Source organism: Arvicanthis niloticus, chromosome 2 (assembly GCF_011762505.2).
Source record: "Arvicanthis niloticus isolate mArvNil1 chromosome 2, mArvNil1.pat.X, whole genome shotgun sequence".
NCBI classification, from domain to species: domain Eukaryota; kingdom Metazoa; phylum Chordata; class Mammalia; order Rodentia; family Muridae; genus Arvicanthis; species Arvicanthis niloticus.
The window spans coordinates 65,549,719-65,573,058 of NC_047659.1; the positions used below are offsets into that span (position 1 = coordinate 65,549,719).

General features: G+C 48.5%; 1 protein-coding gene across 2 annotated transcripts in view; it reads right to left on the reverse strand.

Moving 5' to 3' along the window:
- Positions 1–1,625: 1,625 nt before the first annotated feature.
- Positions 1,626–23,340, reverse strand: part of Creb3l1 (cAMP responsive element binding protein 3 like 1) — a 39,662-nt gene continuing 17,947 nt past the window's right edge. The window contains exons 2-12 of one of the 2 annotated variants that reach the window (XM_034496570.2): positions 19,981–20,209; positions 13,527–13,711; positions 11,506–11,584; positions 10,123–10,280; positions 9,367–9,516; positions 9,157–9,215; positions 8,958–9,026; positions 5,585–5,684; positions 4,721–4,847; positions 2,494–2,761; positions 1,626–2,342 (exon numbers count right to left, since the gene is read on the reverse strand). In XM_034496570.2, the coding sequence (XP_034352461.1) occupies positions 2,306–2,342; positions 2,494–2,761; positions 4,721–4,847; positions 5,585–5,684; positions 8,958–9,026; positions 9,157–9,215; positions 9,367–9,516; positions 10,123–10,280; positions 11,506–11,584; positions 13,527–13,711; positions 19,981–20,209 (1,461 nt within the window). In that variant the 3' untranslated portion in view covers positions 1,626–2,305. Of the gene's footprint in view, positions 2,343–2,493; positions 2,762–4,299; positions 4,506–4,720; positions 4,848–5,584; positions 5,685–8,957; positions 9,027–9,156; positions 9,216–9,366; positions 9,517–10,122; positions 10,281–11,505; positions 11,585–13,526; positions 13,712–19,980; positions 20,210–23,340 lie in introns of those variants that run through there. The other variant, XM_076929268.1, reaches the window with a different exon arrangement.

The following is a 23,340-nucleotide window of genomic DNA, read 5'->3' on the forward strand; positions in this document are numbered from 1 at the left end:
CACTCTGGCCACCCTGTCTTAAAGCTGCCTCCCCTTTCCTTTTTGTTTTTTTCGAGACAGGGTTTCTCTGTGTAGCCCTGGCTGTCCTGGAACTCACTCTGTAGACCAGGCTGGCCTCAGAGATCTGTCTGCCTCTGCCTCCCAAACTGTGGGATTAAAGGTGTGAGCCACTATTGCGGCTGCCATCACCACCTCCTGTCCCACACCACTGTTTTCTCTATTGTTTCTAGAGTCACTTCCGAGGCCCTCTCCCTTTTCCTCAGTCTATCTCAGTTCTCTTCACGATGCTTCCTCTTCCTCACGGCCACCATCTTCCCTGGTGTTCAGCCCTTCCTTCCTTCCCTGTGTGTAGACCAAGCCTCTAACTTATCACTGCCCAGATACTGCCATTTCCTAACCTCAGCTGGGAACCCTTTCTCTTCAGCCCTGGATTTACATCTTTAGGTCTTTTCCTCCTCCTCCTCCTCTTCCTCCTCCTCTTCCCCCCTCCTCCTCTTCCTCCTCCTCCTTTTCCTCCTCCTCTTCCCCCTCCTCCTCCTCTTTCTCTTCCTCTTCCCCCTCCTCCTCCTCCTCTTTCTCTTCCTCTTTCCCCTCCTCCTCCTCCTCCTCTTTCCCCTCCTCCTCTTCCTCCTCCCTTCCCCCTCCTCCTCCTCTTCCTCCTCCTCTTTCCCCTCCTCCTCTTCCTCCTCCCTTCCCCCTCCTCCTCCTCTTCCTCCTCCTCTTTCCCCTCCTCCTCTTCCTCCTCCTCTTTCCCCTCCTCCTCTTCCTCCTCCTCTTTCCCCTCCTCCTCTTCCTCCTCCTCCTCCCTTCCCCCTCCTCCTCTTCCTCATCTTCTTCTTTCTCTTCCTCCTCCCCTTCCTCCTCCTCTTCCTCCTCCTCCTTGTGCATGCCCCTGTGTGTTTGCATGCACGTTGTGCATGTGGAGGTCATAGGGCAACTTTTGGGAGTTAGGTTCTTGCCTTCTAAACTTTTCTTTTTTTCTTTGTTTTAAAAATATATATATGACTACATTGTAGCTGTCTTCACACACAGAAGAAGGTATCAGATCCCATTACAGGTGGTTGTGAGCCACCATGTGGTTACTGGGAATTGAACTCAGGCCTCTGGAAGAGCAGTCAGTGCTCTTACCTGCTGAGCCATCTCTCCAACCCAACCCCCTTCTTTTCTTCTTAAGAGAGAGTCTCACTTTGTAGCCTTGGTTAGCCTGGAACTTGAAATGTAGACTAGTTTGGCTTTGAACTCAGGGCTCAGCCTGCCTTTGCTTCCACAGTGCTGCACCACAGTGATGTGCCTTCCATCTTGTGAAGTAGGGTCTCTCGTCTCTGCTGCAGGCAGTTGGCCTGTGAGCTGAGCATCCCCGAGGTTCTCCTGTCTCTGTCTCCCATCATAGCTGAGATTACAGGTGTGCAACACTCCAGCAAACTGGTTTTTGTGTGTTTCTAATTTTTCAGTTTGGTTCCAGACGTTGTATTTGAGTTATCCAGTCCAAATTTGGTGACTGGCTGGACAAATGTCTCCAGATAGAAAGGCTTTCTCACCTGACACCCCTTCACCCCCACACATATATAAGCTAACTTTCCCCACCTTACTCTTGGACCCATCACAAAGAACGCACAGAGTCAGGATTGATGCTGAATCTTTTTTTTTTTTTTTAATTTTGCTTTCTTAAAGCATGTGCTGAGCTGGTGGAGGAGCAGTTTGGCAAGTAAAAGGCCCAGCAGCATGGGCAGCGGCAGGGGGAGGCCTGGTGAGGGTGGGGTATCCTCTGTCCCAGGCCAAGGGGTAGCAAAGCCCGCACTAACTTCATAAAATACAAAATAAGGGAGAAGTGGCGGGAGGAAGATTTGTAAAATACAATATCTTAGGGGATTGGCAATAATAAAAAATAAGGTTCATTATTTACAAACGATTTCTGTTCTTGGTCTCTGTACAGTAGGAGGTGGGGGTGTGTGTTTGTGTGTGCATGTCTGCTTGTGTGTCTGTGTATGAGGGGGCCAGGAACAGTGGTTGCGTTGGTCACTATGGGAAGGAAAGAGGGGTGGCCCAGTGAGTGGTTTATGGGAGGAGGACGGATAGTTGTGGAAGGAAAAGAGTGGTTGGCCCAGGGGAGCAGTCCAAGTGTCCGGGGACATAGAGGGTCCCCAGCCACTGCAGGGACCGGGAGGGCTGGGGAGAAGAAAGACCCTTTCTCCTAGGGCAGAGAGCCCCGGGGGCAGGGGTGTGAGCTGGATCTGGGTCAGTGAGCAAGAGAACGCCTCTTCTGGGTGCCAGGGTGTCCGTCCTGTGTCCTGGGTCTCGGAGTGGCCTAGGAGAGTTTGATGGTGGTGTTGGGGCCCAGATCCCTGGGAAGAGAAGAAGAGCCAGGGATGAATTTGCCCTGAGGTACCCATCATTCAGCTGTGAGCCGGGACTTGAGCAGGGACCCCTCCCCCTGGGAAGATGTGGCTGAGGGTGGTACAGCCTGCGACCCTGGAAGTCTGCCCCTCTACTCACCTGTCATGGAACCACTCCTTGGGGTGGGAGAAGTTGGGGCTGGTGCCATTGTCATCAGTGTCCTCTGGCCAGGTCTCCCTCAAGTACTTGGTGGTCTCGTGGATGCTGTCCGCATGGTCATGTCGGAGGTGGTCCTGGGGCCTTGGCTCTGCTGGACCGCCAGGTTTGAGCTCCCAGCCTTCTGGGGGCTCCACAGGCAGGAGAGCACCTCGGCCATCTTCCCATGAGCCTGCCCCATCATCATAGAACAGTAGGCTTCGGGAAGGCACTGGGGAAGAAACCAGGGTAAGCCATGCATGCTCTCAGGCATCCTCTCTCTGCCTGAACAGCCTCACTCGTGTGCTAGGCGTGACGAGTGCAACCTCTGATGTCTTACAGGCTTGACTCTTACTCCTAGCCCTGAGGATCCCTGGCTGTGTGATCTCAGGTTAGTCACACACTCTGCTCTGATTTTGCTGAGCATCAGTTTGTTAATCTGTAAAATGGAGATAGTATAGCCAGCCTCATGGAGATTCAAGGATTCAATGAGTAATACAGTATAAGCGACTGAAACCGTGCTTTGTAAAAATCATGAGCTTAGAAAAATGTAGCAGTCTGAGTAAGACAGCAATGGTTTGCTTACTGGTAACTGGGATTTTCCCCTCCTTGTATTAAGGACCAAACCCAGAGCTTCATGAATGCTAGGTCAATACACTATCACCAGAATATGGAGATTCTTTCTCTCTTTCACTCTCTAGTTTATATTGAGACTGGGTCTCACTATGTTGCTCAGGCAGGCCATTAATTAAATTTGTAGGCCGGCTAAGCCTTTAACCTAGACTCTTCTGGCCTTGACCTAAGAAGCTGGGATTACACCCACAGGACCTGGTGAGAGCTGGGTTCGAATCCTTCCATGTCACTTCCTGGGAGATTTAAGGACATTTTTTTCTTTTCTCTTCTAGGCTAGTTCCTCTGGGAAGTCAAGGGGAGAAAAAAAAACGAATGTTCGTTGGACACCTGTGACAGGCATTATATAAAGCCCCTAGCTTAAAGAAAATTAAATCTCACATGAATTTGGGAATGAGATGTTTTAAGCCCCGCTTCCCCAAGCTCATCAAGGGTCCCCGTAAATTGGCTTCCTGGCTCCAGTCTGCTGCCTGCCTCACAGCTTCCCCTGCAGGGTTTAATCTAGGAGAATTTGTGGAAAAGGCGGCCCCTGGCATTGTGTGAAGCTGCAGTCCGGAAACCAGCCTGCTCAACAAGCCACCTCCTTCCTCAGACGTGCCCTCTGCCCTGCCCTGTGCTGCATTCCCTCCAGAGGCTCATTCACGCCCTCCCTCATCCTCCCTGGGTTTTGTCCTTTTGCACAGCCCCTCCTCTTCTGTGTCTGCTTCCTCTCCTGTGGCCTTGGTAGACTCGGCTCTCTGAGCCTGTGCACCGCCCCTGCCTCCGCCCCATCACAGCCCTCCCAGAGTGACTTCCAATCCCCTCTCCTCTCAGTTCTCCCAGGTCCTGTCCTCCCTTCTAGGCTCTCTGTCTTGCTCACCCCCCCTTCCCCTCAGTACCCCTCCCCTTCACACACTCTCTGCTCTCTCCCCAATGTGGTTCAATTCCCAGCAACCACATGGTGGCTCAAAATCATCTGTAATGGGATTCTATGCCCTCTTCTGGTGTGTCTTAAGACAGCTACAGTGCACTCATATAAATAAAATGAATATTTAAAAAAAAAAAAAAAAGAGTCTGGTCCCAGTTCTACAACTAACATTAAAAGTTAACATTAAACGGACCCTCACTGGGGCTCCGTTATTCCATCTGCACAATTAACAGTATAGACTGAGATAATGCCAACCCAAATCTCTTAGACATTTATTTTTATTTTTAATGTGTATGGATGCTTTGCTTGCCATTGTGTCTGTGCACTATCTATGAGCTTGGTGCCTTCAGTGACTGAATACAGCATCTGATCCTCTGGAACTGGAGTTTCTGGCGGCTGTGAACCACCATATGGTGGTTAGGCATCAAAGCTGGGTCCCCTGCAAGAGAGCCAGTACCAAGTCATCTCTCCAGTTCAGGAGCTTTTTGGAGACAGGGTCTCACTAATGTATCCCTGGTCTGGAACTCCTCATGTAGACTGGGCTGGTCTCGAACTCATAGAGCTCCCCCTGCCTCTGCCTCCAGAGTGCTGGGATTAGAGGGGCACCAGTGCACCTGACATGGCTCCTCTCACCAGAGTTTGCTAGGTACTTACTCTGACTGGCTGTGTAGACGCTGTCAGCTGCGATAGGGTCTTCTTTCACAGTCTTTGAGCCGGAAGAGAATGCAGGAAGGCAGGGCACAAGGGAGCCCAGCACCAGAACGAAGCACAAGGCTGCCACCTAGTAGTGGGCAGAGCAGCCATCAGATCTGGGGCGGGGCAGGCCTACAAGACTGGCCACCCCAACTCTCCTCATCCCAAACCACTGGATGCAAAAGGCTCATTGCTTTCCCAAAAATGCCTCCCCAGAGCTGGAAGTGTGGTCTCTTTCTCTCTTGGAAGCAGACAAAGGCTGCTCAAGTCACCTCAATCCATTCTAGGAAACATGAAAGGCAGTACCAGAGACCAGAGGGAGGGCTTCTGTGTGGTTCTCACCTACAGGGGAAAGCAGTCAGGAAAGGAAGAAAGGGGAAGGGGGAAGAGAGGGTTGCAGCTGTGACCAGGGAGGAGGACACATTGCCACATCACATTCTCAGCCTGCGCTGAGAAGGAGGCAAGAGTCCAGCGAGGCCCTGCCCTCAGAATGCCAGAGCCAACATGTGCTTACTTGGGGGGACAGAATAATGGAAGAGAGCCACACAGAGGCTGAGCCTGTCCAAGGTGTCCCCCCCAGCCTTGGGGACCATGGGGGGCTCCTTTACTTTCTCCCTATCACCCATTCCAAGAAGAATCACAGTCCTTGAATCCTTGAATAGAAGCCATTTTCCCAAGGACCTGTCTTTCACTAGATTTAGTGGCATCAATCACACATCTGTTAGAATTGGCCTGCACAGGTCACTGGCCTCTTCGGGCTCTGCTAGAGAGCTAGCCTGAAGAAGAGCTTCCCCCTGCCACCTTGTGCTAAGGAGTGTCACCTACCATGAGGCAAGTGCCAGTCTGCGTGGCTGCCATCTTGTAAGGTCTGGAGATCTTGCTGGTGACCAGAGTCTGGAGTTTCTGCAGCTGCTGGAGCAAGGTCCTGGGGAAGGCACAGGAGTCACTGCAGGGTCAGGCACAGCAGCCATGTCTGCATCTTGGCCTCTCCTGAGGAGCCTTGGCTGGCTCCTGATTGGGCCTCCATGCTTTGGTGCCCATTATAACCATGATATGAAAGGTCACTTCCTGTTTGGCTCCTCTGCAGCCTGGCTTGGGTATCTGAGACCTGCCTCATGGTGGGAAGCTGGGTCATCCTACAGAAACTTAGGGGTGCTTAACTCTTGCTCCTGACTCTTCTCAGGAAAAGCTGGATTTTTTTCTTATCCAGAACTAGCCACAGAGACATTGACTCTTCTCCTTTGCACCCCACGGCACCCTGATTCCACAAGAAAGACACTTGACGCGGTGTGTAGTGCAGTCTGTAAATGGGTCATTGTTTATGTTAATTTATTGTTGTTTTACCATTATCACAGCAGCTGTAACACATTAGCTTTATTTGTGGCATTCCATGTTAGTCTTAGTTGCTAACTGAGGGCAAGAACTAGGTGCTACTCAGTATGGAATCCTTTGGGTATACACACTTGTTAACGGTTAATAGGGCACTTCCCTACCCAGCTGTGCCCATGCAGTTCCTGATGTGAACAGCAGGTGGCGAAATAGTCTTAAAACTGAAAATTTTAAGGGCAGAGGTAGCGAGGTAAAGTTGGAAGGCTCCTCCCTATCCTTGATTCCTGTCCGAGAAGCTGGGTCTGAGAAAGGAAAAAAGAAAATATGTAGCAAGTTCTCCTGAGGAGGGAACGGATGGATGCCTGGGTACATAGGAAGTTCAGGACTGAGCTACAATACAGAAAAACCCTGTTTCCAAAAATTGAACATTCAGGTTAGGCTAGGTGGTGCACGCCTGGAAGAGACCTTGCATTGGGCCAGGCAGTCAGAGGAGAAGGAGCATCAGAAGTCCAAGGATAGCCTCAGTGACATGATGAGTTTGTGGTCAACCTGGCTACATGAGAACATGTTTCAAAAAGTAACAGGGGGGAAAAAGTAACAGGGATGGCTGTAACAGGGGAGGTTGTAACAGGGGCGGTTAGACGGCTCAGCCCACCGAAAAGTACTTGCCAGCAAGTACTTGCCAAACCCCATCCCAGGTACCTACAGGGCAGAAGGAGAGAACTGACTATCGTAATCTGCTGTCTAACCTGTACAGGTACACCATGGTGTGCACACACACACATACTCAATAAATAAATAAACTTAAAACCTAAAAAAAAAAAAAAAAAAGATGTAAATAGGGGCTGGAGAGATGGCTCAGTAGTTAAGAGCACTGACTGCTCTTCCAGAGGTCCTGAGTTCAATTTCCGGCAACCACATGGTGGCTCACAACCATCTGTAATGGGATTGCTGCCCTCTTCTGGTGTGTCTGAAGACAGCTACAGTGTACTCATATAAATAAAATAAAATAAAATAAAATAAAATAAATTCCTCTGTAGAAAAAATGTAAACAGACAATGTTGGTTTTGGTGGTTGTGTCTTATAGAGCGTCGTGCTGGTGTCATACCACTGTCACCAAGAATACTGAGGCCCAGAGAGGCTCACAAGAAACAGTAGAGTCACAGACAATAGCAGACTGGAGCCAACCCAGAGCCCAAATCTGTGGTTTTAGGCTACATGCCAAGTGCTGTGCCAGTTTCCTGAGACTAACGTTCCTCAAACTCAACGCAATGGCGTCATCCAGGGTACTTGTTAAAATGCAGTTTGGGGGCTGGAGAGATGGCTTAGCAGGTGCAGTGCTAAGCAGATCCTCATCGCCCAAGCATGAGGATCTGAATTTGGATTCCCCAGCATCCATGTAAAAAAGCCAGGCATGAGCTGGGTGGTGGTGGCACTCAGGATGCAGAGGCAGCTGGATCTCCGTGAGTTCGAGGCCACCCGGGTCAACATCAACAACTTCCAGGACAGCCAAAGTTATATAACAGAAAGACAGAGGGGGGAGGGGGAGGGGAGAGGGAGGGAGACAAGGGAAAGAAAAAGGCAGGTTGCTCTAACCCTGATGTGTTGGGGAAGGGGGCAGTGGACACTGGACACAGAGCCAGCCTAGTCAGCCAACCAGTGAGTGTCAGATTCAGAGACAGATCCTGTTTCTGATGATAAAATGAAGGACAATCAAGGAAGATGCTGGATGTTGACCTCTGGCCTCTGCATGCAAAGGCACGCACTCACACATACATGCGCGCATGCACACATACACATGCACTCATGCACACACACAGGCACACATGCACACACACACACATGCACTCATGTACACACACATGCACACACTCATGTACACACACATGCATGCATGCACACACACAGGCACGCATACACGCACAATGCACATTCTGGCCCAGCAATCTTAGGAAAGTCCTGAAATTCCTGATTTCTCAAAAGTTCTCAGGCCATATGGGGAGCTGGCTTTTAGTAGCAAAGGTCCTGGCCATTAGATTTTATAGTGTGGAAACTGCTCTAGGGACAATCTAAAGCTTTGCTTGAAGGGGCTGGTGAGACGGCTCAATGGTTAGGAGCTCTGGACGCTCTTCCAGAGGACATGGGCTCAGTTCCCAGCATCCATATGGCAGCTCATAACTGGCTAGAACTCTAGTTTCAGGGGATCCAGCACTCTCTTGTGGCTTTCTTGGGCGTTGCATGCATGTGCTGTACAGACACACATGCAGGCAAAATACTTATGCACATAAAACAACAAACCACAGTAACACTGGTGGCAGCCAGGTACAGGGACGCATGCTTGAACCCTACTACTTAGGAGGTAGAGGCTGAGAAATCAGAAGTCCTAGGCTTTCCTCAGTTACTTAGCAAGTCTGAAGCCAGCCTGGATTATATGAGACCCTTCAAAGCAAAATAAAATCTACACAGATTGCCGATCCCTACCTCTGCAGTAAATGATTCAATAGCTCTGGGTCTGAGACTAAGCACTTCTTTCCTTTTCTTTTTCTTTGTTAGTTTGAGACAGAGTCTATCTCTGCCCTCCTGGCTGTCCGGGAGCTCCTGGGTATACCAGGCTGGCCTTGAACCTACATAGATCTGCTTGCCTTTGCCTCCCAAGTACTAGGATTAAAGGCATGTACAATCGTACCCGGAAGAGAGAATAAGCATTTCTAACAAGTTGAGAGACAGTGCCGATGCTGAAGTGCACACCTGGAAAGTTTCTGCTCTGCACAGTCTTACTTGAGCATTTTACCAGCCTGTCAGAAGTCAGGTGTCAGTCTGTACTGTCAGGGACACCGGGAAGCAGGTGGGACACAGGGGTACCGCTCACCTGTTGGCAGTCTCCAGGGTTTCAACCTTCTTCCACAGCTCGTTGTTCTCTGATGTATATGTCTCCACCCTGGAAGGGTCAAGCAGGCACAGGCTCAGGACATCCCCACAGACTCCTCTGTCCCACAGCCATCCAGTGGCTGCAGCCAGGCCCCGGGCTGAGGACAGCACACCGGGCTGGGGCCTTAGCTGGCACTTACTTCTTTTCTAGGCATTCCACATATTCCTTCTTCTTGCGGCGGCTCTCCTGGGCAGAGATCTGAGGAGGAGGTTCCAGAAGAGGGGTTACCATGGCTGAATAGCCCCTTCCTAGGCAGTCCCCAGTCTCAGAGCTGACATCACCAGGTGGCAGAGGCCCCATTCAGTGGAAATGTCCCCATAGTCTAGGGCAGGGATGGCTCCGGTCTTACCTTGTTTTTAATTTTCCTGCGTACCCTCTTCAAGGCCTTCTCCTCAGCCTTGGTGAGGGGGAGTTTGGTGGGGATAGGGTAACCCTCAGCGACCAAGGTTCGCTTCTCCTCTTCTGTCAAGAGCAGTGGCCCTGATGTCCCCTGCAGTTTCTGGAGAAAGCAGATAATTCTGGGTTCAAACTCAAGCACCCCTGTTTACTAGCTACATATTCAACTCTCTGACCCTAAGTTCCCTCCTTGGAGAAGGGGAGGAATCTAAGTTAGGTTCAGTAACGTGTCTCAAGTGTTTGAATGGTTTTGGGAGGCCCCCTTCATCTATACTACCCTAGAACCCACATCTCAAAGCTCATTTGTCTAGGGTCCCCTAAACAGCACCCACCTCAGGTCCTTTCCCACAGTTCCAGTTAGGAGGATCCATGACCTCCTCAGGTTCAGAGTCTCTTTTATTTTGCCCCACAAAAGTGCTTCTTGGAGATAGCCTAGGTCACTCGCCAGGGCTCAGAAACGTCAGATGCTCATCTTGGGTCCGTAAGTGTTGAATCTGGGCCCTATCGGACATAATCCCTCTACCTTTGATTTCTAGTCATCTTAGGCAGAACTGAAACATTCCCCTCTTACCTGTCAAACAGTCACCTCCCTGGATCTGATGGGGTAAGTGTCAGACTTGGGGCTTTCTGACCCTCCTCACTGGTCAGGGAACTGGGTGAACCTACTCATGACCTCACCTCCAGGGTCAGCCCATCCCTAGTTGCTTACGTGAGGGGCAGTGAGGAGTGGAGAGGTGGAAATAGCCGTGGAGGAGCGGGCCAGAGGCCGGGCAGGGCTGGAGGGGGGAAGAGAGCGGGGACTCTGGGAGCCGTCACTGTCACTGCCATGGCTGCTGGGGGGCGTTGGAGGCATCTGTACGAGGTCCTCTGCAAAAAGTAGAGGACTAGGTTAGTAGGGCTGTACCCCATCTCTGCTCTAACAACCTGAGAACAGCTGAACACAGGCTGGACCAGCCCTGTCACTGCAGAAACTACCGAGAAACCCTTGACCTGAGCTGGAATGTCAGATGTCCCTAGCAGTGTTAGAAAGATCTTCCTGGTACCTGAGAAGATGATTGTCACCTATATGATGGTTTGCATATGCTTGGCCCAGGGAATGGCACTATTAGGAGGTGTGGCCTTGTTGGAATGGGTGTGTCACTGTGGGCATGGTCTTAAGACCCTCATCCTAGCTGCCTGGAAGTCAGTCTTGTCCTAGCAGCCTTCAGATGAAGATGTAGAACTCTCAGCTCCTCCTGTACCATGCCTGCCTAGATGCTGCCATGCTCCCACCTTGATAATGGACTGAACCTCTAAACCTGTAAGCCAGCCCCAATTAAATGTTGTCTTTATCAGAGTTGCCTTGGTCATGGTGTCTGTTCACAGCAGTAAAACCCTAACTAAGACAAACCTATGCAAAGGAAGCCCCTGCCACCTTGGTGAGGAGCCCCCTGAGCTGCATGCTTCTCTACCCATAGCTTCACAGGATTCAGGTTTTTAAAGCCCCAGTTCTGTAAGTCCAGAGATGACTAAGGTCAAACCAGACACATGGGCTCAGGCTGACCAATGTCCTTCCATTTCCTTTCTCTGACTCTAAAATATGGATCCAGTCTCAGGGTAATCGGATGGGTGGTAATCCAATGAACGGATGTGTGGGCGGAGTGAGAGACAAATTCATAGATGAATTGACAGGTGATGGCTGGAGGGATGGATGGACAGATGGGTGAATGGATGAATGTTTGGATGGACAAGTGGGTAGATGAGTAAAGAGTTGAGTAGGTGATGGACGGACGGGTGGGTATATGGATGGAAGAAATGATGTCTGGTGGCTACAAAGTAGTTTTCAGTTATCGAGTGGATGGATAGAGGATCAGTAAACAGAGCGAGGCGTTGGTAGGATGACGGCAGCTGAAGATTGGGTAGGAAAGGAATGGAAGAAGAAGAAGAGGGAATATGGATAGACAAGGAGTGAGAGACTGGGAAGGTGAGAGCATTTGGGGGAGAAGAAGGAGTTTTGAGGGACAGGGGTGGTCTAGACAAAGGTGGCCTAGATGGAAGAAGTAGGATGCCATCTGCCATGACCAGAAAGAGTCTCTGTCTTGTACACACTTACCTGCTGTCACTTTGAGAAACTGGCTCATTTCTGGGGGCTCTGCTTTGATCACTGGCAGCTGAGTCATTTCTCCTGGGGCCTAAGGAAGAGAGAAATTCACTTCCATCACCTGACCCCGGACAACCTTCATCAAGCCAGTCACCCTCCTCCCTTCCTCAGGCTGGAGGTTTGTCCTGCATAGTTGGAGGAATGGCTGGCCTCAGGAGTTCTGGGGCTCAGCCCAGGCAAGTCCTCATGCTTGGAAAAGCTATACCACACCAAAAAGCAGAGAGAATGTTGGTTACACACTGTAGGTCAGAACTGAGTCTCAGGAAGGAGAGTTCCTACAGTATCCAGGATCAGGCCACCTTCCAGGTAGCGGCTGACCCTTCACTGTGAAAGCCATGTAGGCCTTGGTATGTGGTTGCCATGAGCACGGGAGGCCACGTTAGTCCCAATGTGGCTGTTGGATGAATGGGAACAATAGTTTGGGAGGTATTAAATGGCCAAGGCTCAGAGAAAACTGCAGGAGATGAAATGTCACGTGGATTCTGGGATACAAATTTGAGTGGACGATTGCAGCAATGAGAACCCTTGAGGGGCTTTAAGATAGGCTTGGATGCAATCAGATGCACATTCTTAAGAAATATGTATTGAAGTTCCAAAGTGATGTTCTAGATAGGGCTTCAGGAACATGTGTGGCTCCACCAGCATGCATGTAAGTGTGGTCTCTGTGAGAAGGCTGTGGCTCTTGGGACCGTCTCTCCCCACTGTGTCTGCTGCCAGCAGAGATCACAACACGGTGTGGGAGACAGAGTACGGGACATAGGACAATGAGGTGTCCAGGAGCTTGGCCACTCCCTGGTCTCCACCCAGCTCAGTGGCAGCACAGAGGGGACCTGAGGGAAGTGTGGAGCGGTGGCAGCCCTTTGGGGGTTCAGACAGTTACAGCCTGGCTCCTGTGTCCTGCACTGGCTGGAGTGGAAATCCTTTGTTCTAGGGACAAGATTCAGCTGCATGATTTAGGACTTAACTCCTGGCATCTTGTTTCTTTTTCTGCTGCTGTCTCTTCTTCCTTCTGATTTCTGCTGTGCTAGATCTGGAGTCTCTGGGGATCAAGCTGGTCATTAGTCCTTGATCTTGGGGACAGGGAAGGGTGACGTTTCTTACTTGTGACCACCTACTTTGAAGAGGTAACCCAGGTGGCCAGAAAACTCCCAGCCTAGGGATTAGTGTTTATTTATTTTTATTTTTTAAATTTTATTTTATTAATATATGAGTGCTCTGCTGCATATACACCTGCAGGCCAGAAGAGGGCATCAGATCCCCTTATAGATAGATGGTTGTGAGCCACCATGTGGTTGCTGGGAATTGAACTCAGGACCCCCTGAAGAGCAGCCATTGCTCTTGGCCGCTGAGCCATCTCATCAGTCCTAGTCTTTATTTTTTTTTAAACTATAGAATTTTAGGCCCCATGGCTTGTACCCATTTTATAAAGAAGAAAGCAGAAGAAAAAAAGAGATCCATGCTTAGAGCAGTAAGGAACCCAGCCTGACCCAGCAAAGCCTCTCCCAGAAGCCAGTGGTCTGAGCCTCATTCCTGGAAGGATCTTGGATTTACAGCTGTTACCTATACACTCCAGACGTGGAGGCAGGGATTGTCATGAGCGTGGTTTATTAACCTAAATACAAACTTGCATTCACATGTTGATCTTTCTCTAAATCCTAAAATTTAAAAGGAAAAGAAGTATCCTGGGGTATCTCGTGTTCAGATGTCCTTCACTTCGAAACTAACCCCAGGCCTGCCTGGTACCCTGCAAGCTTTCTCTGACTCAGGAAGGCCCAGCGTGCTTGGAGGACACTGCTGTTCGTGCCTACTGGAGGATGGGGAAGGGGTGGTCAGTGTGGGAGGCCGAAGACCCTCAGCTCCCAAGGTTCCCAATTCATGGACCCTGGGGTGCAGTCCAGGACATTGGGTGTGACTCCCCTCTCTCTCCCCTCAGCCTCCCTCCCTCGCTCCCTGTGAATACTCCCTAGGCTTACCTGGTGAGGGATGGGCAGCCTGGAGATGGGGCTGAGGCCCAGCAGTGGTGGGGTGGCCATGGCGGCAGCAGCAGCCATGGCGGAGGAGGCAGCCAGGGGGTCAACAGGTAGCTCCGGGCTCTGCTCTTGCTTCACCATAATGGAGCACAGTTTGTTTCCCAGTGCCCATGCTCCGTGTTCCACATCTGGGGTGGGGAGTGAAGTGGGAAAAACTCAGGTTCAGGGGACTCCCAGAACACAGAGCTCTGACCTACTGCCTCCTGCCTACCGGGACTGAGGGGTGATGTCAGAATGCCCATCTGGAAGCTGGCAGCAAATTTGGGCCACACTTGTGAAGTGAGATAGGTGGGCTGGAACCAGGCAAGCGCATCATTGTATTTAGGCACTGACTGGGCAGGTTTTGCCTCTGCACCTAGAAGACCTCTCTTGGCCTGCTGTGTGACCTTAGGCGAGCTGCTGATCCTCTCTGAGACTCAGATTTCTCATCTTTAAAATGAGGAAAGCGGGGCTGAGGAGATGGCTCCATCTGGAAAGGGCTTGCTGTGTAAAAATGAGGACCCTAGTTCAGACCCCTAGCACCCATATAAGAAGCTGGCACAACAGTGTATGCCTATCAGTCCAGTGATGCAGGAGTAGACACAGGAGGACCTTCAAGGCTTGCTTGCTAGCCAGTGTAGTGAATCAGTGGGCTCCAGGTTCAATGAGAGACCCTGTCTCAAACAATAATGGAAGAGTAATTGAGGAAACCACCGGACATCTGTCTTTGACTGCCCTGTACATGTGCACACACATGCACATAAAAACACATGTGGAAAAAACAATAGAGGGATGAACAGTCAGGCCCACTGGGGAGATTTTAAGGATTGCTAGTACAATGCTTGTTCACGCTTAGCACAGGGCCTGACGAGAAGTGAATATTCATTAATCAGTAACTAGTGTTAACACGGTTATCGCTATTCAGTAAACGCTGCCCTGTTCAGCAGCGTGAGAACACCTGGGGACAGGGATGGCGGAGTCAGAAAGGTTAGCAGGTAGCACACACTTGGGAGATGCCCTGGGGCCATACCATGACAGGATTCATAACTTTAGATTTATTTCTTATTTTTAAAATTAATTTATTTTATGTATGTAAAACACACTGTTGTTCTTTTCAGACACACCAGAAGAGGGCATCGGATCCCATTACAGATGGCTATGAGCCACCATGTAATTGCTGGGAATTGAACTCAGGACCTCTGGAAGAGCAGTCAGTGCTCTTAACTGCTGAGCCATCTCTCCAGCCCAGCACACTCTTAACTTTGACATAATAGAAATAAATCTAGAAATAAATGTAGTCTGGAAACAGCTACAAAAAAAATTTAAGAGTGTGCATGCATGTGGGTGTGGGTGTGTGTGAGTGCGCTCATGCACGTGTGCAAATGTCTGAGGAGGCTAGAAGAGAGCACTGGATCTCCTGAAGCCAGAGGTACAGATGATTGTGAACCATGGAGAAGGGTGAAATCCAGCTCAAATTCTCTGCAAGAGCAGCACAGGCTCTTAACCATTGGCCGGCCGCCTTTGCAATCCTCGGATTCTGAATTTACGAAACATAACTCTGGCTCTTTCAACTGCTTCCCAGACACCATGAAGTGAACTGCTCTAATCACCCTACCCTTTCTGCTAAGAAGGACTGAGGGCTGGCTAAGTGGAACTCCTGTCCTGATGAAAGAGATCCAGAGGCTTCTGAACACAGAGGCTTTCTAGCAGTGAGCTGAAAGTTACAGTCGTGATTGAAAACATGTTTGAAAAAAAAAATCACAGCCAGTGAGATGGCTCAGTGTGCGGGTCTAGTGACCTCCACAAAGTTATCCTGTGACCTCCACAGGTGATCTTTGGTACACGTGTGCCCTCCTTCATTCCAATAATAATAATAATAATAATAATAATAATAATAATAATAATAATAATAATAAATAATAATAAATATATAATATATAATATAATATATAATAATATAAAAATTGGAAAAACATTTAGATGGCTGCAGTTTCTGGGTGGTAAGATTCAGAATGTGGCCATGGGAATGCATGGGTAAGGATGGTATGCTAGAAGACAACTCTCTTATGTTGTCTTATTGCCCAGAACTGCATGAAGGGTAATAACATCCATGTACACCCTCAGATTAGTAGTGCCATAGACTGGAGCCTCCTTACGAGATGTGCAGTTGCTTGCTGCTTGTCATTTTTAGATTTGAATGTGAGTTGTGAAATCCATTATATAAAAGGACCAAGCAGACCAGCTATATGTGGGGGAAATCACTGTGACTAGGACTGATGAGAAGGGGCAGGGAGGTACACACGGGGTCGGGGGACAGGGGCTGTAAATGGTGCAGGAGAGAGAAGATGAGAGTGAGCAAAGGCAGGCAGTGGGAACAGAGAAGAAAGAATCTGGAAGAAAAGAGTTGTTTTTTGTTGTTGTTGAGTTTTTTTTTTTTTTTTTTTTTTTTTTTTTTTTTTGACAAGGTCTCAAGTAGTCCAGGCTGGCTCTGGACTTGCTATGTAGCTGAGGGTGACCTTGATGACCTTGATCCTCCAGTCTTACCTCCACCTCCCAAGCATCAGGTTTACAGGTTTGCCACTGTGCCCAGTTTATGCTGGTACTGGGGATGGAACCCAAGGCTTTATCCATACCGGGCCACCACACATGACATTAGGAACAAAGTTCAAAGGTGAGTTCTACAAGATTCAGTGATGGGGGCTCATGGAGGTGGAAGGATGTTTAGGTTTTCCCAGGGCAGAGTCCACTTCCTAACACATAGTCATGTAGGGTGCAACCTGCAGTCATGTAAGGTGGGAGTCGTTTGGCCTCACCTGGGCTTCAGGGCTGGCATGCCTCAGCTCCCCATGGATAATGGGAATCCTCCACTCCAGGGCAGTATTGCCCACTGTTGCAATAGGCTGGGACCAGGAGGTCAGCTTGCTGGGGGTTGGGTGGAGGGGACTCTGAGGCCCACTGAGTATGGAGCCTGAGAGCCCAGCCCTGGGCCACAGGCAGCCCCCAAGGTCCAGGAACACCCAGAGTCTTTCCAAATTACAGGGCCAAGCTGTGGCCATTCAGGAAGCTGTCCCCGAAAAGGGCCACAGACAAATTACTTTAAAAATAGACCTGGGGTAGCTGAGAAGTTGCTGAGCCAGCCAGCAGGATGGACTGAAACCCTGTCATCCATCTGCCATCATCATCTGTCATGGGCTGACAGGGGCTAAGCCATGTCCCTGCTCTCCCCAGGCTGGGGTCTGAGACCTCAAAGAGGTCCAGGAACTTGGCAGTTGCTGAAGTGTGCTGAGCAGCTGGGGCCTCAGCAGTCACAGGCCATGGGACCTCCTAAGACTCCAGACGGTGTCCCTTCCTTCTTGGCAGGGAGAACAAAGACCAGTTTTCTACTCTTGGAGAGACTCTGCAGCATGGTATCTTTGAAGGGTACAATGCTCATGGGCTAACAGAGGTTCTGGGAAGGCGCCATTGTCTCCCCATTTGATAGAGTGGACACTCAAAAGTTTACACCCAAGGCTAGAGTTCTCTGGAAGGCAAGATGAGCAAATTTAATTCATTGTTCTAACCGCTCCTAGAATATATATATATATTCCTAGAATATATATATATATATATATATATATATATATATATATATATATATTCCTAGAATATATATATATATATATTCCTAGAATATATATATATATATATTCCTAGAATATATATATATATTCCTAGAAAAAAAATATATATATTCTTGTCCAGATCTTTTAGGTGCATATTATTTTTTTTTATCTTAAAAAGAGATTTCCCCCTTAGATTAAAAAATATTTTAGGTTATATCTACATGCAGTTCTGTGTGTAAGTACTATGTGTGAGTGGAGATACCCTCAGAGGCATTGGGTCTTTCTGAATCTGGGGTCACAGGCAGTTATGTACAGCGCTATTCGGGTGCTGGGAACTGAACTCAGGTCGTCTGTAAAAGCAGTATGTACTCCTAACTGTGGAGTCATCTTTCTAGCCCTTATTTTCATTTTATAATTGAGGAAGTAGAAGTCCGGAAAGGTTAAGGACTTTACACAGACACTATAAGCTGATGAAAACACCAGGGTGCATGTCTAATCTTATTGAGGTCTCAACCCAGCAGCCCCTGCAGCCCCTGCAGCCCCTGCAGCCCCTGCAGCCCCTGCAGCCCCTGCAGCCCCTGCAGCCCCTGCAGCCCCTGGAGACTGTAGACAGAAGGGGTGGACATTAGAATCAAGGGGCTGGCTCTCGCTTTCTATTCTGTTTGCTAGCATGAACTAGACAGCTCTCCCTTCGCGAAGTCTTTTTTATGGGTCAAATAGGGATTATAAAAGCACTTCTCCCTTGCCTGCACATTGTGCAGTACAAATGAAACAAGGAACCTGCATCTACCATGGAGACAGACCGTGCTTTACACATCTTTACTGCTGTCCCCACAGGTCGATGAAGATACTTAGGCTTCTCAAGTTAGAGACAGATCTGGGGGCTGGAGAGATGACTCAGTGGTTAAGGGAACTAGCTGCTCTTTCAGAGGACCCAGGGTTCAATTCCTAGCACCCACATGGAAGTCTGTAACTCCAGTTTCAGGGAATTTATCACCCCATTTTGCATATATGTGACTAACATACATATGTATAAGCAAAACAACCATAGACAGAAAATAAAAATAAATCTAAGAGGGACAGGTCTGTGGTCACCCAGCCATAAAAATGACAAGATCGGGACTATCTGTCTTAGAGGAAAGGACAGAATAGGCAGTGTTTTGAGGTGGGGCACAGTATGGGTCTCAGTTGCTGATTACCTTCGAGGAGCAGTTTGGAGGCAGAGAGCTGCTTGCTTCAAAGATGGGAGAGAGGTTGCCTTTCTGAGCCCCACTTCAGGAGCCAAAATTGGAAAGGGCTCCTAAGTGATATTTTGGAGGATGTCGGTATAAGGAGATGTGGGGGGGGGTCTAGATTCTTTGTAATTTGTCTGTTTATGATGATGATGATTGTTGTTACTGCTATTATTTTGAGGTAGAGTGCATGCTGGAATTGAAAGCTGTCCTGGAGCTTGTTAGGTAGCCAGTTCTGGCCTCAAACTCACCATCCTCCTTGCCTCAGCCTTTTTGTTTTTCAAGACAGGGTTCTCTGTGTAGCCCTGGCTGTCCTGGAATTTGCTATATAGATTAGGCTGTCCTCGAGCTCAGAGATCTGCCTGCCTCTGCCTCCCAAGTGCTGGGATTAAAGGCTGATGCCTCCCCTGCCTGTCAACTTTAAACTTTCTATCCTCCTGTCTCAGGCTCCTGTGTAACTGCATTTCATATTTTAAAAACGTATTTATTTATTTATGAGTGTTCTGTCTGCATGTTCATCTTCTCACCAGAGGAGGGCATTTGATCTCACTGTAGATGGTCATGAGCCACCATGTAGTTCTCGGAATTTAACTTTGGACCTCTGGAAGAGCAGCTAGTGTTTCTAACCACTGAACCATCTCTCCAACCCTCATTTGTTGTTTTGTAGTTTGTGTGTCAGGAGACAAAGTCTCACCATGTAGCCCAGGCTAACCTCAGACTTACCACCATCCACCCAGCACCCTGAGTGCTAAGTTACTCGCCACCATGCTGGACTGGCTGTAACTCTCCATTGATTATTGTTGTTGTTGTTGATTTTACTTATTTAATTTTAAAGACAGGGTTTCTTTGTGTAGCTCTAGATGTCCTAGAACTATGTAGCCCAGGCTGGCCTCTAACTCACAGAGATCTGACCGTCCTCAGAGATCCCTCCTGAGTGCTGGGATGAAAGGTATGCACCACCATGCCTGGCTCTTATTTTACTTTCTGTGTGTGGATGTGTATGGGAGGGTGCACAGGTGCAGGTGCATGTTCATGTGTGTTTGTGCCTGTGGAGGGCAGAGGTGGGTGGATCTTACATGTCTGGCTCTGTTGCTCTCCAAATTATTGTTTGAGGCAAAGGCTCTCACTGAACCTGAAGTTCCCTATTTCAGTTAAGTTGTCTGGCCAGCAAGTCTCTAGGATCTACCTGTCTCTGAGTTTATTCTTCTCCTCCATGTACCTGCCCCATGGTTTGGGACCTCCACTATCTAACTGTCGATCCAAACTCAGGCCCTTATGCTTGAGTGGCAGGCACATCGCCTCTAAGCCACCCCCAGCAGCTCCACAAAAGCCGCTGAGTTGGTCACAGGCTGTCAGTGACACTGTGGTCTAAGGACCACTCTTTGTGAACTGCTTATTGACTGAAGTCAGGGTAGGCCCTTTGAGAAGTGGCCAAATGGGTTTGATTTCAGGGGGAACCAAGAGGGCTGGCACTGCACCCTGCAGTAAGGGGTCTGTGAGCAGATGCTCTGGGAGTCTCAGGATGCAGACGCCCCCTCCCAACCCCCAGACGCTTCCTTCCTCTTGGGCACTTGCCCATCTTACCTTGGGTGGTGTCTTCCATCTTGACAGGCACAAGAGGACTCTGGGGTGCAGAATCCCCACTCAGGGAGTAGCTGTGCTCAGCCTGGATGCCTGGAGCAGGGGAGTCCAGTTCCATGTCCAGCAGAGGGCTCTTCTCATCCAGCACAGGGTCATCAAAGAAACTGCTGAACAGGTCATTGGAGAAGTCCTCCATGTTCTCCACAAAGTGGTCCAGGTGCTCCGGGAAGTGCTAGGGATGGAAGAGGAACCTCAGTGTGGCTGGGAGAGGGCTTAGGTACTGCTGTGATGGCATCTCTTCATTTTTTCTTCCTCCCATTATACTATCATGACTAGCCTCCTCATGTACCGTGATACCATCACCTGCCTCATGACCAACATCCCTGGCTTTAACTGTTATTCTTTTTTTCTTTTTACTTAAAATTTTTTTTTATTTTGTTGTTGCTGGGTATGTGGCCTTTGCCTTTAACTCCAGCACTCAAGAGGCAGAGGCAGGTGGATCTCTGCGAGTTAGAGGCCAGCCCAGTCTATATAGTGAGTTTCAGGACAGCCAGGGCTATGTAGAAAGACCCTGTCTTGAAAATTTCCTTTGTTATTATCATCATTATCATTATAATATATGTGTGTATGTGTGAATGTGTGCGTATGTGTATATGTGTGAATGTGAGTGTGTACATACATGCCACAGCATATGTGTAAAGGTCAGAGGATAATTTTATGGGTTGTTTCTATCTTTCTATCTTTATGTGGGGTTAGAGGATCTAATCCAGGCTGGTAGGCACATGAGACAAGCACCTTCACTCACTGAACAACCTCACCAATTTCCTCACCTTTAAATTTTTTTCTTTAAAGAAATTAGGGTCTGGAGAGATGGTTGGGCGGTTAAGACCACGGGGTGCTCTTGCAAAGGACCCAGTTTTAGTTTCCAGCACCCACATGGTGGCTCACAACTATCTGTAGCTAGTTCCAGGGAACTAATGCCTCTTCCTGACCTCCATAGGCACCAAGCTCATACAGACAGCACATACAAACAAGCAAGCAAAACAATCATACCTATTAAATAAATATAAACATATTTAAAAAAAAAACAAGATGTATGGAACCTGAGAAACCAGGTTGACCTCTGGCCTCCACACAAATACACACACACACACACACACACAAATGCAGATAGACAGACAGGACAAAAGTCACAAATAATATCTATGAGGAACGTGGAGTGAACTAGAAAACAGACTCAGGCAGGTTTTGCTGCCTGGCATAGGAAGCCTGGAAACCCTGTGGTTCCATCTACCTTGAGTTTTTGAAAAAAAAAAGGGGGGGCTATTTATTTTTAATATATACGTGTGTGTGTGTGTTTTGTGGGCATGTATGACCGTGCACCTTGTGTATGCCTGTTGTCTGTGGAAGTCTGAAGCAGGCACTGGATCCCTTGGAGCTGGAGTCACAGGTGACTGTTTGCCCACACGTGAGCACTTGGGAGCCAAACCTGTCCTTTGCAAAACCTGCCAGTGGTCTTAGCTGCTGAGCCATCCCTCAAGCCCTCCTGCCTGCTTCTTTGAGACAGGGTGTTGTTAAGGAGTCCAGGCTGGCTTCAAACTCATGATCCTCCTGTCGGAGCCTCCTGAGTACTGGAGTTACAGGCATCTACTGCACCCCTCTCGAGCTGTCCTTTATCCCAAGGCATCAGGCTGTGGGGCCACCTCACTGAGGCTTGAGTCCTGGCCTCAGTCCTTCCAGCTGTTGACTCAGTCTGTGTAAGCCTCAAGTGGTGACTCACTAATGGGTTATGAAATCAATTTAGTGGGTCATGACCAGAACTTAAAAAAAATATACTTAGAAAATTTTTCCTTGACACACAATAATTGTACATATCTATGGGGCAGGCTTTGACATTTCAGTACTTGTGCCAATGCACAATGCCCAGACCGGGTTAATGGGGCATATCCATCACCTTAAACATGTATACTTCTTTTGTAGAGCACTGAAATTCTGTCTCCTAGCTATTTTAATATATATAATTAATCGTTGCCGACCACAACTACCCTACTGTGCTGCAAAACATTAGAACCGTCCCTTTGCCAGTGTATCCCTGTCCCCACTTCCCCCTCTCCCCAGCCCCTATTTTCCCTGCCATTCCCAGCCCCTAGAAACCACTTTTGTGCTTTCTGCTTTTACCACATACAGGTAAAATTATGTTTTTATTTTCATCTGGGGCCTTGTGTATGCCTAGCAAGTGCTTTGTAAGCTCTAAGTTATATAAGCTGGCCCCACGTCCATGTGGGCATTTACAGCCAGAATTTAAGAAAAAAAAATAGCACAGAATAAAATACAAAATAAGTAGAAAATATCAAAATCCATCATACATACTGAAGTAAAAACCCTGGTAAACTATTGACCTCAGCTATATGTATACTTGGTACAGATGTCAATTTTTCTTTTCAGAAATAAACAGACAAAAGCTTTGATCGTGATCGTGGGAAAGCTAATTAACCCATGTTTTAACCTCCTCTGTATACAATGGGGCTGATAATAGTTTCTACTTGTTAAGATTATTGTGGGTATTAAGCCAGTCCATATGAGTAAAGGTTTAGGATAGTTCATTGCATCGCCATAAGTCAAGAAGGTCATACCATCAACAAAACACTCCAGGGCCAACACATAGTAGGTGCTTTTTTCCTCTTGAAGAGTCATTAACGTGCCACACAGTGCTATTGTTCATGTGCGTTAGCTGGTTGGTTGAACGAGGTTTGGTCGGGGGTTGCTTCAGGCTCTGTATCACACCTGGAGAATATGAAGGGTTGGCTCTCTGCATCCTGAGCTTTCAGGAGCCTCTCCCTACCGGGCAGGGGTGAGCAGTGCCCTCTGCCTCTGGATAAGGCTCAGCATCAGATGAGCGGTCTTCAAGGATCAGGGAATGAACAAGAGTCTGGAACCACAGAGACTTGTTTTCAACTCTAAGCTCCACTATTTGCTGACTTTTAAAAACTTCTCTGTGCTTCAGTTTCCTCATCCGGAAGTGGGAAATAAGCATTGCCATGGAGGATCGAGTGTTGGTTAGATGCCTGGTACCCACCTCATATGATAATGAGGATGGAGAGATCGAGTGGGCAGGAAGCACTCAGAACAGCAAGTGGTAGGTAGTATGTACGAAACACTCGGTAGTTAAAACAGCAGCCCCTAAACTCAGGCATGAGTTGGAATCTATAGAGGGAGGTAGTTTGAGGTTCCTCTCTGAACAAGTGTGATGAGAAGCTCCAGGACAAAATGAATCCAGAGACTCCACTGGTATACTCTGGGGTCCCACTTCTGCTCTTCCGGGACTCTTCGTCATTATTTTATATTTTTCTTTTTTACTTAAAT